This window comes from Zootoca vivipara, chromosome 10 (assembly GCF_963506605.1).
Source record: "Zootoca vivipara chromosome 10, rZooViv1.1, whole genome shotgun sequence".
Taxonomy (NCBI): domain Eukaryota; kingdom Metazoa; phylum Chordata; class Lepidosauria; order Squamata; family Lacertidae; genus Zootoca; species Zootoca vivipara.
Window position 1 is genome coordinate 59,881,196 of NC_083285.1, and position 14,106 is coordinate 59,895,301.

The 14,106-nt window shown below is 44.2% G+C and overlaps 1 protein-coding gene across 7 annotated transcripts in view; it reads right to left on the reverse strand.

Annotated features, from left to right (window-relative positions):
• Nucleotides 1–651: 651 nt before the first annotated feature.
• The window catches only part of SLCO1A2 (solute carrier organic anion transporter family member 1A2), a 43,813-nt gene continuing 30,358 nt past the window's right edge, over nucleotides 652–14,106 (reverse strand). For all 7 annotated transcript variants that reach the window (XM_060279162.1, XM_060279161.1, XM_035128205.2 and 4 more), the window contains exons 9-16: nucleotides 13,514–13,678; nucleotides 13,082–13,277; nucleotides 9,595–9,760; nucleotides 6,762–6,931; nucleotides 5,856–5,920; nucleotides 4,259–4,376; nucleotides 1,137–2,367; nucleotides 652–695 (exon numbers count right to left, since the gene is read on the reverse strand). In XM_060279162.1, coding sequence (XP_060135145.1) covers nucleotides 2,154–2,367; nucleotides 4,259–4,376; nucleotides 5,856–5,920; nucleotides 6,762–6,931; nucleotides 9,595–9,760; nucleotides 13,082–13,277; nucleotides 13,514–13,678 — 1,094 coding nt within the window. In that variant the 3' untranslated portion in view covers nucleotides 652–695; nucleotides 1,137–2,153. The remainder of the gene's footprint in view (nucleotides 696–1,136; nucleotides 2,368–4,258; nucleotides 4,377–5,855; nucleotides 5,921–6,761; nucleotides 6,932–9,594; nucleotides 9,761–13,081; nucleotides 13,278–13,513; nucleotides 13,679–14,106) is intronic.

Below are 14,106 nucleotides of genomic sequence, written 5' to 3' on the forward strand. Positions count from 1 at the left end.
AAAATTTCTCCAGTGAAAATAGGGACGTCCCATTCCATAATGATAACTTTACTATTTATACCCAACACATCGATCGGGTTGCCCCAGCCACTCTGGGCCGGTTCCAACATATAGAAAACCACAATAAACATTTTAAAAGAAAACACTTCACTGTACAGGTTTGCTTTCAGACAGCTCTGGGGTTATTATTATTATTATTATTATTATTATTATTATTATTATTTATTGAATTTCTATACTGCCTGATACCCAGGGGTCTCAGGATTAGATAACTCCATACCCTCCAACATTTCTGCAATGAAAGTAGGGACATCCCAAGGGACAGTGGGACAATCCAGGATCAAATAAGAAACCAGGACGGCTTCTCTAAATCAGGGACGTCCCTGGAAAATAGGGACACTTGGAGGGTCTGAGATTGAAAGCAGGGCTCACTCCATCAGCTTTGCTGAAAGCCAAGCTCCAACAAGCGCCTCCTGCCTCTGCACTGTGCCAGCTGCCAGCAACCTGTCTGAAGCCAAGCAGGTCTGGGTCTCCACTGCTTTGGGAATCCTCTGTATGCCTTCCTGAGATCCATCATGAATGAAGGTCCCATCTACACTATACATTTAAAGCACAGTTATACAACTTTAGACAGACATAGTGGGGAGCTAAGAACCGTAGTTTGTTAAGGGTGCTAAGAGAGAGTTATTTGGGACCTGTAAGGGGGGGCTTATAGGGAACAGCCCCCCCTCATCAGGAGCAGCCATCTCCCAGCAGTAATGAAAGCGAAGGGTCGGAAGGGGAAAGTCAGGAGACGGAGAGGGAGATGTAAGTGCAGCAACACCCAAGAGCCACTGCTCCTCATGCAGGAAGAGAGGGAGGGGGGGGAAAGAGGATGGAACTCAGACGGGCCGGAGACCTTTCCCCCCCGACACCAGAATTAAGGAGGAGGAGAAAGGGGAGGAGGTTCGCTGTCCCGCGACTCTTAGGTTGGTCAAGGCCGCGAAAGGGGGCAGTGCCGGATTCTGAATCAGACTGATGAGACATGAAACTAGCAGCTCACTTCACTGTAAATAATGTGCACCAATAAAAGTTCCTGAAAGACAAGCATGTGGAGGGTCGTTACTCAAGAGTAGTCACAAAAACCCTGACAGGACCCTTCTTCCCCTCACAGAGCTATAATTCCCAGAGCAGTTTAACAAATAAATCATCTTCGCAGAGTCACAGGGGTCTCCTCATAACTCTCAGCACCCTTAACAAAGCACAGTTTCCGAAAACGCTGGCAGCACTAAGGTTAAATTTGACAATATAACCTATTTAAAAGGGATGTAAGAGGGGAGAATTGAATTAAGACAGATACGGTATATGAAAATATGCAGGAAATGTGAGCAAATCAATAGAATCTTGGAAGGGGAGGGAGGGAAGTCGCTGAATGCATGGGTATAATGAAAGATGCTTATTTTGAAATGTAAGATTTGAACACTTAGTAAGAAATGTTTTTTTAAAAACCAAACAAAGCAAACCAAAACCAAACAAAGTTCCCAGGATTCTTAGGAGGAAGCCATGATTCCAATCATACTGCTTAAAATGTACAGTGCAGACAGAGCAACAAATGTACAATATTAAGGACTCAGCTACATTAGTCAAGAAAAAGCGTTTTAAACGTGTTATAACACTGTGACACCAGATGGCGCTGTAGAGTTCCGTCTTTTGCCAACGTGATTTCCCATTACAAGGTTTACAACAACGCGTTTTCCTGAAACGTTTTTTTGGATTGGTCTAGATCCAGCCTAAGTGAAAAATTGGAGCGAGTGAAAGCTGCCATGGCCCCTTCTCACCTTTCCGTTATTTTGTAGAAATCTTGAAATGATATGTGGAAACAATTATTACAGAAACACATGCGCGCGCACACACACACACACACACACACACACACACACACACACACACACAAACAACCACCCAAAGGCTCAGCTATGATAGTAAAGAGCACACAGTACTTACAACTTTAGTCATGAAGAACAAGCCACACTAGTCACCCAGTACTCTGCTGTATGTAATATATGTATTCTGGAAAGACCTCTAGAGGTGACTTGGAAAAGTGATAATGACCTACAACTGACATCATTTGACGTACAAGCTTAAAGCCACCAGTCCTCTTTAAAGTCTGCTTTTTACAAGTCTATTGTCTCTTGATGTAAATGTGTGCTGTTCTGGGCTGCAGGGACCTCCTTCTGTTCTACTGGCCCGTTTTCCTCTTCTCTGGCTTCCAATTCTTTGTTCTCCTGCACCAAGGTCTTGTTCTGTTTCCTTAAAATGAGGAGCACAAGCACACACGGGATGTAGGACACGGCGCGGAGGACGGAGGGCACACCCAGGTACAGCTGCCTGGAATGCAATTTAGACAGCATCAGTAAAGAGCAGCTATAGAGCACCGTATCCAGAAGTCCCCATGCCTATGGAGAATCATGTAGCCCCCATGCTTCTTTTCATTGGCTTCCTTGATAACCTTAGGCTTGTTTGCGTGTTACGCTGAACACAGATACATGCTTCTGTGCGTGGGCCAGTGTCTGTGTGAAACAGTGTGTTATGTATTTGTTATACATACACCACTTAGTGACTGTGGCACCTAATTAAAACTCACAATAAAAGCATTTCATCCAAACATCCACAATTGAAATTTTCCAAAAATGAAAGGAGAAGCCCATTAAAACAGCCAGAAACAGGGGTGGGGGTGCTCAACTGACCAGCTGGCAGGTGATTTGCTGCTGCTTCCTGGGCGGAGGAGGAAGAAGGGCAAGGGGGCAGTGAGGTTGGTGCAGTGCAAACACACCTTTTGAGCCAAACGGGAGCTTTTATTGGGGCGTATTCACCACGCCACTCTCCCTGCTGCCTCACCCTTCCCAGTAAGCAGCAGCAACTCACCAGCTCAACAAACTCAAGCACTTAAAGCATCAACAGGAGATTCAAGTCAGGAGATCAGGGAATGCTTGTCTAAACAGATAAATCTTCATGAGCCGGGGAAATGCCAATGGTGATGGAGCCTCTCTTATTTCAGAAGGGGAGGGCATTCCATTCCACTGGTGCCACCAGAGAACTTGTTGATTTGTTACAACTCTCTTAGAAGCACTCGCACTGGGAAATTCCAGACAAACCCCCTTCCCCCTTCCAAAGCATATATGAGGGTGCTGCAGGATTGTGTGTACTAGCCCCACCTCCATTTCTGTGGTTCCCATTGACTGTGCCCACCCACAACCATGCATTTAGCAATCATTTGTCCCATGGAAGAGCGCTATGTGTGTACATCAGAATACACATAGTCTCCCTTCTCACAGTTGCCAAATATGGTTGTGAGAGGACAGTGGTGTTGATAGGGATAGTGACAGGAGGCAAGGGTTATCCCCTGCTGCCTGCACACTCTTCAGATGTGCTTTTAATACAAAAAGAGGTTGATCTGAAACACCCCTCCAGTCTAGAGCTAAAGGGGAAAATCCCCTATGTGGCACCCAGAATGAGTGGGAAACATATTGGAAGAAAACCTTTGGGGCTCATATCCCAAATCATTGCTGTTCTAGCATTTTACAACTTTAGAGGGGTTTTTGGAAGACTGAAAAGTGAAGTGGGCATGGCCGTTTTGGTGGTATGATGTGGCAGAAAGGGAATGGGCAGGGAAAGGGTCCAAGACCTCTCCTCTCCCTGCTTGTTCTGAACTCCAGATTCCTTTATATCCCTAAAATGCACCATATCAAAGAATGATTATACGTATCTTCCAAGGCTCTGGAGCAGACATAGTCAATGCAGTGCCCGTACAGCTCCCATCAGACCTAGAATGGCCAGGGTCAGTCCATCAAAATCTGGGTGGGTTCTCAGGCTCCCCACCCCTCCATCCATCCATTCACTCACTCAGTCTGATATGTGATGCTGCAGAATAAACTGGACTGAACCCAGAGGCATCAGCTGCATCCATTTGCAGCTGTGTCCCTCCAGATGTTGTTGGAGGCAATTCCAGCCAGCACAGCCACATGTCAGGGTGATGGGAGATGTAAGTGCAGCAACACCTAGAGCAGGCATCTCCAAACTTCGGCCCTCCAGATGTTTTGGGCTACAATTCCCATCTTCCCTGACCACTGGTCCCGTTAGCTAGGGATCATGGGGGTTGTAGGCCAAAACATCTGGAGATGCCTGACCTAGAGGCTACTGTGTAGGCTGCCCTCCCAGCTGCTCTACAATATTCTAGAGATAGCCCAAAGCAAGAGAGACAGTGATCTGCCAGCAATACCTGTATGTGTCAGAATCGTACATCCGGCAGGCTCCTTCGCCACCGCAGCTCTTGGTTCCCCATTTCAAACAGGTAGTGTCAATCATAGCTCCAAAATAAATAGGTGATGGGATTCCAGCTACATGGAATACGACATGAAGAGAAGACGGGTCATTTGGGGGGCTTTTGTAAACAGCACACTGTTATTATGGGGGTGGGGTTTTTTTGGGGGGGGGAGTCATGCCCAGGCTAGTGATTCTGCACCAAGGAGGTTTAGAATCTAGCAGAAGAGGCCATTGAACTGGTCAAACAAATTTCTTTGAAAACACAATGGCCCAAGTTGGCCAGCTGAGTACTTCCATTTACATGTCCAAAGAGGTTGCCCTGTTGCCATGGAAACAAAGGAGTGGTGCTGCTCCTACTTTACCTGGTTGAGTGCCATGTCATGCTAGTATGGAGAATAACAGGCGAAGCAGGGTTGCATGTGTTTGTGAGTTTTGGCTGATGCTGGAAGATGGAGACACAGAAACACGTCTTGCTCTGTGCTGGCAAACTGTGTGATAAAGCTATGGCAAGATCCGTTGGGATGTTTATGCTGTGAGACCCTCCATCCTATGCCTATATATGTGTAAATAGAACCATATACAGTAAGACTCCAATTTAAGCACATTTAACTTATGAGCTTAGCAAAAAATAAAATCGAAATTCAAAAGGGGCAGAAAGAGGATGGGCATCCAGGGGGGAAAAAATACTTTGGCCGTTCCACCTGCTATTGCACCCAGTGTGTTTTGACTAGACCCGATTCTGGCTTTAGGCATGGTCCCTAGAATGTAACCTCTGCGTAATTTGTTGGCTTACCATATCCTAAAATCCATCTATCCTGGGAGCTGTAGTTTGTTAAGACTGCTGAAAATTGTTGTTGTTGTTTAGTCATTTAGTCATGTCCGACTCTTCGTGACCCCATGGACCAGAGCACGCCAGGCACTCCTGTCTTCCACTTCTTCCCGCAGTTTGGCCAGACTCATGTTGGTGGCTTCGAGAACACTGTCCAACCATCTCATCCTCTGTCGTCCCCTTCTCCTTGTGCCCTCCATCTTTCCCAGCATCAGGGTCTTTTCCAGGGAGTCTTCTCTTCTCATGAGGTGGCCAAAGTATTGGAGCCTCAGCTTCAGGATCTGTCCTTCCAGTGAGCACTCGGGGATGATTTCCTTCAGAATGGATAGGTCTGATCTTCTTGCAGTCCATGGGACTCTCAAGAGTCTCCTCCAGCACCATAATACAAAAGCATCAATTCTTCGGCGATCAGCCTTTTTTATGGTCCAGCTCTCACTTCCATACATTGCTACTGGGATAATTGTTAGGAGGCCTATATTTGCCTCTCAGAGGTACAATTCCCTGGGAAGAGGAATTGCCTGTTCAAACACTCTGGGAATTGTAGTTCTGTGTGGAGAATAGGGGTCTCCTAAAAACTCTCAGTACCCTTAACAAACTACAGCTCTCAGAATTCTTTGGGGGAAGCTATGGCTGTTTAAAGTGGTGTAATAATGCTGTAAATGTATGTTTTGGGTGTGCCTCCTCTCTCTTTTTGGAGTGCAATTTAAAGTAACCAGCACCTTACCAAAACCCCTTGCTGCCAGGGAGTGGAGACCCACGCCAAATGACTTCTCCTCGGGTTTTAGGGACCTGGAGAAGAAGAGAATTTTCCATGAAGCCAATAAATGAGAAAAGGCGCTTTGCCTCACATTGCAGCCCCCCCAACTGAATCTAGTTTCCTACCCCTGCCCAACTGCTTTTATTTTAATTTTCAGTTTATTAGATTTATATACATCCCTTCGTCACCACAGGGTGGTTCACAGAATAAAATACAGGAAAAATCATGAAAATAAGTAAAACAAAACAGCAAAACAATAACCTCCCCATCCCACAGACACATTTAAAAGGTTGTAGGATATTAGTCAGCCAAAGGCCTGGCTCCTAAAAATATACAATGAAGGTGCCAGGTGAACCTCCCTGGGGAGAGCATCCCACAAATGAGGAGCCACTACGGAAAAGGCCCTGTTCTTGTGTTGCCACTTTCAGACCTCTCATGAAGGAGGCACACAAAGAAAGGCCTCAGGGGATGAACGGAAAGGTTAGGGCAGTTTGTATGGGGAAAGCTTGGAAGCTGTTTCTGCAGAATGCGATCCCACGCTGCAAAGGGCACGTGTATTAAAAACGTGACCACACTTCAGGGCATCTGTGCGGCTGTTTCCCACAGAAGAGGTACTTCAACCTGGACGTCAGCTTTTGCTTCTCATTATTGCACAGAAAATCCTTATCTTTTGCACGGAGCATTATTCGCCAAAACCGAAGGCGGGCAGAAAGATCGTTTTACTAAGCTGACCAAATCTGCTATGAAATATAAACTTAGACACTCTAAGGAGGAGACAAATGCAGCGTTCTGAGTCAACAACATTGCCAATGGGGCTCCCCTTTCTCCCAAGACCTATATATCCTGCTATTCCCACCTCCCTTCAGTCAGTACCTTATGAGGACCATGTAACCCGGCATGGCTCCAAAGGAATAAATTAAACAACAGACTAAGGATAAGATCAAGAAGTAGTGCAGCATTGTGCCACAGTTCTCTCGGTTGCACTGTCCCAGGACCGCCGAGTCATTTCCGAAGGCTGAAATGCAGGAGCAGTTTCTAAATACCTGCCAAAACACAAGACAGAATCAGTTAAGTGATCTTCCCTCCCCAAGCAGCCCATTGGAGGGAAAGGGTGTGTGGGTGTGGCTGGAGATGAAGAGAAGGTGGTATCAGAAAGAGAGAGGGAGAAAGACTTATTTAAGTATGCAACGACAGCTGCACGAATACTGTTAGCACAACATTGGAAGGAAGAAGTTGTCCCAGCTAAAGAAGATTGGCAAGTGAAATCAATGGAATATGCTGAAATGGCAAAATTGACTTTGAAATTAAGAGGAAGAGATGACGATGAATTTAAAGAAGATTGGAAGGACTTTATTGCATGTATACAGAAGCAATGTAAACTGGTTGATACATTAGCAAGATTTTAAAAATTATTGTAAATGTCGGAATGATGCTCTCTCGGAGACAGCGGACTCCAAGACCCCTGGCATGTCCCCTCACTCCAGTGTGCCTGTCTGCGACCCTCCTCTTATGAGAAGAGCACACAAGTCTTCGAGCATCATGCAGCTAGAAGAAAGAAACATCCATAGATCTAAACTACGTTTATTTACAGTCTATATACAGTGACTCCATAAATCACATCTGTGTTCTCCAAGCTCTGGCAGAACAAGAAGACTGCACACAGAAGGAGTGAAAGTACATCACATTACAATAACACTCTCAGGTGGAAGAGATAAGACAGCCTTCCGTTCCCACACTCTCTCCCTCAGATACTCATGTGATTTAAAGTACAGTGGTGCCTTGACTTACGACTTTAATCCGTTCCGAAGGCACCTTCGTAGGTCGAAAAATGTGTAAGTCGGAAAGCGCCATTGGAAACACGATTTCCCATAGGAATGCACTGGAAACGGAAAAATTCGTAAGTCGAAGCAACCCCATCTAAAAATTCATACATTGAAAAAACCCTATCTAAAACCGCCGCGGTTTCTGTTCAGATGTCGAGAAATTTGTAAGCGTGCGGCCATTTGCCCCACTTGTAAGTCAAAAAATTCGGTTGTTGAGTCGATCGTAAGTCGAGGTACCACTACCTAATCACACTAGCCAAGCTGACGCAGCAGAGGCTACACAAAATCCTAACAGTAAAGACATTATAACTGGACAATAAGTAATTTTAATGATTTCATAATTTAAAATGGACATGCAGTGTGATGATAAACAATGGAACCAGGGAAGGGAATAGGGGGAAGTGTAAGGGGGAGGGATTATAGAGAACCCTCCCCCCCTCATCAGAAGCAGCCCGTCTCCCAGCAGACAGGAGAGTGAGGGGTCTGAAGGGGTGAGTCAGGAAACGGAGAGGGAGTGCCAGGGCTCTGACAACATCAAAGAGCCCCTGCTCCATAGGCAGGAAGAGAGGGAGGCCGAAAGAGTGGACAGGAATAGGTCAGACAGAAGACCCGTCCCCCCCGACGCCGGAATTGCAGAGGAGGAGGAAAGGGAGGCGCTTCTCAGTTCCGAGGCTTTTATGCTGGTCCCGAACGCAGAAGGGGGTAGTGCAGGAATCTGACTCGAGCGGGTAGACATGAAATGAGCAATCCGTTACACTGTAAATAATGTGCACCAATAAAAACGTCTGAAAGACAAGCATGTGGACGGTCGTTACTCAAGAGTAGTCACAACACACCCTGACAGGAAGTCAACTCCTTTTATTTTTATTTTTTATGTTTGAATATCATGCGAAAGGCTGGACTGGATGAATCCCAAGCCAGAATTAAGATTGCCGGAAATATCAACAACCTCAGATATGCAGATGACACAACTTTGGTGGCAGAAATGAGGAGGAATTAAAGAACCTCTTAATGAGGGTGAAAGAGGAGAGCGCAAAATATGGTCTGAAGCTCAACATCAAAAAAACTAAGATCATGGCCACTGGTCCCATCACCTCCTGGCAAATAGAAGGGGAAGAAATGGAGGTAGTGAACACTGCAGATGGTGACAGCAGTCACGAAATTAAAAGACGCCTGCTGCTTCTTGGGAGAAAAGTGATGGCAAACCTAGACAGCATCTTAAAAAGCAGAGACATCACCTTGCCGACAAAGGTCGATATAGTTAAAGCTATGGTTTTCCCAGTAGTGATGTATGGAAGTGAGAGCTGGACCATAAAGAAGGCTGATCACCGAAGAATTGATGCTTTTGAATTATGGTGCTGGAAGAGACTCTTGAGAGTCCCATGGACTGCAGGAAGATCAAACCTATCAATTCTGAAGGAAATCAGCCCTGAGTGCTCACTGGAAGGACAGATCCTGAAGCTGAGGCTCCAATACTTTGGCCACCTCATGAGAAGAGAGGACTCCCTGGAAAAGACCCTGATATAGGGAAAGATTGAGGGCACAAGGAGAAGGGGACGACAGAGGACGAGATGGTTGGATAGTGTTCTCGAAACTACGAACATGAGTTTGACCAAACTGCGGGAGGCAGTGCAAGACAGGAGTGCCTGACATGCTCTGGTCCATGGGGTCATGATAGAGGAGAGTGCAAAATATGGTCTGAAGCTCAACATTTAGTCATGGACATGACTAAATGACTAAACAACAACATGTTTGAATATGTATTGTTGTTTTTATTTTTTGTTCTTTTTGGAAAATTAATAAAATAAGTTTTTTTCAAAAAAAGAAAGAGGGGGGAGGAGAGATGAGGGACAGTTTTGTGCTGTCTCGAACATCTGCCTTACCGTATTTTTCCCAGTTCCGTTTGAGATGTCGCATCCTGCGAGACATGCTGAAATGTACGCTATGCCGTTTTCTCCGCAAACAGGGTCCCACACCTTGGTGGAGCATCCGCAATGGCGGTTGCAGTCCGCGTACAAGTTTGTTTCCATGTAGGAGACTTGTTCGAGCCTGAAAAATATCCAGAAAGGTGTGCAAAGAGCCTGCGAACAATGACAAAAAATGAATAAACAAACCCAGAGCCCCCTCTTCGAGAGGAAGAGCCCGGCGGCCACCCAGCACAAAAGGAGTTTATTTGTAGATTGTCTGAAGTTGCTTACACACCGTACATTTAAAGTACGTGGTTCCCCCCCCCCCAAGAATCCTGGGAACCGTAGTTTACTCCCAAAGAGTTACAGTTCCCAGTACCTTTTCACAGGCTACAGTTGCCAGGATTCTTTGGGCGAAGTTTATGCAGATAAAATTATGCATAGCGTGGAGAAAGTGGATAGAGAAAGTTCTTTTCTCCCTTGTTGGTATTAAAGGGTTAAGTTATACTAATTGCTCTAAACACTGAGCAGCTGAGCATCATTAAACATCCGACAATGTTCAACAGCCTGTATAAATAGTCAGTTCCTTACATGTGCTCGCTCTCTCAGTAGCGTTTTCTCTTAGTCTTGGTTGCTGTGTGTAGGAGTCATGCCTCAAGTTTGTGCACTGAGGCACAGTTTTGTTTAAGTTTTTACTTGGCCAATCCTTACCCTTTGCCGTTGTGCTAAAACACTCTGCTGAAAAGGAAGATTTACGTCCGGAAGCGCGACTGGACCGGTAACTTTGTTTACTTAAACACAAGCTAATTAAAGCTTATGGACATCCCTCTCTCGTAACCCTAGAACTCAGTGACATCCAATGAGGTCGAATGTTGCAAGTTTCAGGACAGATTTTTAAAAAGTGCTCTTTCACACATAGCACATAGTTTAACTCTCCCACCAACCTAGATGGCTTTAAAAGAGGATTAGATAAATTCATGGAGGAAGAGGGCTATTGATGGCTACTGGCAGTGTTGGCAGCAACATTTATAGATACCAGGTGCTGGAAGCCACCAGAGGGGAGAGTGCTATTGCACTCGAATCCTATTTCCAGGTTTCGCACAGCGATCTAGTTGGCCACTGTGAGAACAGGATGCTGGCCTAGATGCTGATCTAACAGGCTCTTCTTACTTTCTTATGTTTTTAATTTATATTTTATATTTTAAAATATATTTTTATTGGTTTTCTGTTTAACCCCCCATACCCATTACATCGTTACGTATTTACATATTTTACAGTTTGATAACTGTAATTCATTAATTCATCGTCATTCATTAATACAAATCTTATTTCACAAATTATATTTCACAATCGTTCAAGTTTCGCATTTGTATTATCATATCATTTCTTTGTAGACTTCCACTCTTCCTTTACTGTCTATTTTAATTCAAGTTTCTCGCACATTATTCTTTTTCTATATATACAATTTTCAAATGTCCACATGTTATATCATTTGTTTCCGCTCTACTGATCTCATCTTTCTGAGTTTCATATTGATTTCTCAATATAGTCCATAAATTTCATCCATTCCCTGTCAAATATTTCGTCTCTTTGGTGCCTAATCTTCCCTGTTAATTTAGCTATTCCTGCAAATTCTAGTTACAGGTAGGTAGCCGTGTTGGTCTGAGTCGAAGCAAAATAAAAAATTCCTTCAGTAGCACCTTAAAGACCAACTAAGTTTTTATTTTGGTATGAGCTTTCGTGTGCATGCATTTCATGGTATCTGATGAAGTGTGCATGCACACGAAAGCTCATACCAAAATAAAAACTTAGTTGGTCTTTAAGGTGCTACTGAAGGAATTTTTTATTTTCCCGCAAATTCTGTTATTTTTTGCCGCCAATTTTCTATTGAGGGTATTTGGTGTTGCTTCCAGACCTGGGCTAAAAATAGTCTTGCTCCCGTTGTAAGAAGAGTTTTTGGTCGTGTTTTTTGACATCCTCAGCTACCATCCCCAGCAAGAAAGCTTTGGGTCTTTTCTTAAAAGTGTACTTAAAGATTTTCTTTAGTTCATTGTATATTTTCCCCCAGAAATACTTAACTTTCTCATACTTCCACCACATGTGGAAAAAAAATCTCCATCTGCTTTCCCACACGTCCAGCAGTTCTTATTGCCTGTTTTATACATTCTAAACCAGGCATCCCCAAACTGTGGCCCTCCAGATGTTTTGGCCTACAACTCCCATGATCCCTAGCTAACAGGACCAGTGGTCGGGGAAGATGGGAATTGTAGTCCAAAACATCTGGAGGGCCGAAGTTTGGGGATGCCTGTTCTAAACAGTTTGGATGGGGTAAGGTACCATCGGTACATCATCTTGTATAGATTTCCCTTTAACAACGTGCATGCTGTAAATTTTATTCCAGAGGTCCATAATTTAATCCATTTGTCATACCCAATGTTGTACCCTATGTCTATTGCCCACCTTGTCACTCTATGCCACTCTAATAGGAATTCATATATTTTTGATAGAGGTTTCATGTTGCTTTGCACCAAGATTTTTTCTATTTCTGAGCTTTGAACTTTCTTATGTTTTTAATCCCTGTCATCTCCAAGTAGGGCTGGGAGAGATGCCTGAATCTGAATCATTTCTTCTTTTTTGATGCAGTTATAAGCTTGGTGGATCAGAGGGATGCTGTGGATGTCGTGTATCTTGATTTCAGCAAGGCTTTTGACCAAGTCCCCTATGATATTCTTGCGAGGAAGCCTGCGAAATGTGGATTGAATGAGGTAACGGCCTCGTCCCAGTATACCTGAAGGAGCGTCTCCACCCCACATCATTCAACCTGGACACTGAGGTCCAGCAGCTCCGAGGGCCTTCTGGCAGTTCCCTCATTGTGAGAAGTGAGGTTACAGTGAACCAGGCAGAGGGCCTTCTTGGTGGTGGCGCCCGCCCTGTGGAATGCCCTCCCATCAGATGTCAAGGAAATAAACAGCTTTTTGACTTTCAGAAGACATCTGAAGGCAGCCCTGTTTAGGGAAGTTTTTTTAATGTTTTATGTTTTATCATGTTTTTAATATTCTGTTGGAAACAACCCAGAGTGGCTGGGGAGGCCCAGCCAGAGAGGTGTAGTATAAATATATTATTATTATTATTATTATTATTATTATTTGACAAGTGGCATACCACAGAGTTCTGTCCTTGCCCCATTGTTGTTCAAACTCTTTATAAATGACTTGGATGAAGGAATTGAGAGGATGTCCATCCAATTTGCAGATGACACCTAGCTGGGTGGGGTAGCTAATGTCACAGAAGACAGAATCAGGATCCAAGATGATCTTAACAGATTGGGGTTCCGGGACCAAACTAACAAAATGAATTTCAACAGGGATGAATGCAAGGTTCTGCCAAAACTCCGGTCTTTGTGCAATCTAATCAGCACCACCCAACAGGGAGAAATCAGGCTTAGGTAAGAGCAAGAACATACCCTTCGTAGGACATGGTTAAGCCAGCAACCTTAGCATTCTTGCAGACCATGAAAAAAGCAGAGAAGTAGATGAGATACTCCACTAGAGAACTCCAAAAAGCGATGTGGGCAGCTTTATAGGTGCTTATCTTGAATTTCTTCATCATGAGGCCACCAAAGAAATAACCAGCACATATAATTGGTAAATTGTAAACACCTAGAGAGAAAACACAAAACAGCAGGTTGAAGCATGGCCCTGTCTGCGGCCCTTGCAGAACCACGAGTGTTTTAAGGACATCAAACCTACCTACAAGGTGTGCCCCCTCCTATTCATGTGTGCTCATGGTTGTAGGACTCATCAGGGATGGTATAAGTGTAATATTAAATAAATAAAGTTCATAATCAGCCCTTCATTCACACACACACACACACACACACACACACACTCTTTACCTATTAAAAAGATGGCATCTGCCGCAGATATCCCATACTGCTGTTCCATATATTTTGGCATAAAGGTAATCATCCCAATCCAAGCGCTGAACTGGATCACAGTGATCAAAAGAAAAAGCATGTAAACTGGATTGTGAGACAGACTTTTCAGGTAGGGGATGAAATCTGGAAACCAAAGAACCAGAACAGTTAATCTCAGTTGCATTAGTAGTAGTAATCACTGTGCTTCCCTGGGGAGAGAATTCCATAAGCAGGGAGCCACCACCGGAAAGACCCCTTCTCCTGTGAGCCGCTGTCCACACCAGCCTTGGCAAGGGCAAACAGAGAAAGCCCTGTGGCAATTATTTTACACACAATGGAGGACTGGGCTCTTTGAAATACATTTTAGGTTTGTATATGCATGTACCCGGATGCCAGCTCTGTGAAAGCTGTTTACAAAAGATGCTGGTGGAATTTTTTCTATTGGCTATTTTAATTATGGACCTCTACATATTAATGATATAATGGGTTTTTTATTGTGCATTTTAATGATGGTGTGTTTTCAATAACATTAAAAATAAACATATATAATAACACTATACAGTGGTACCTCC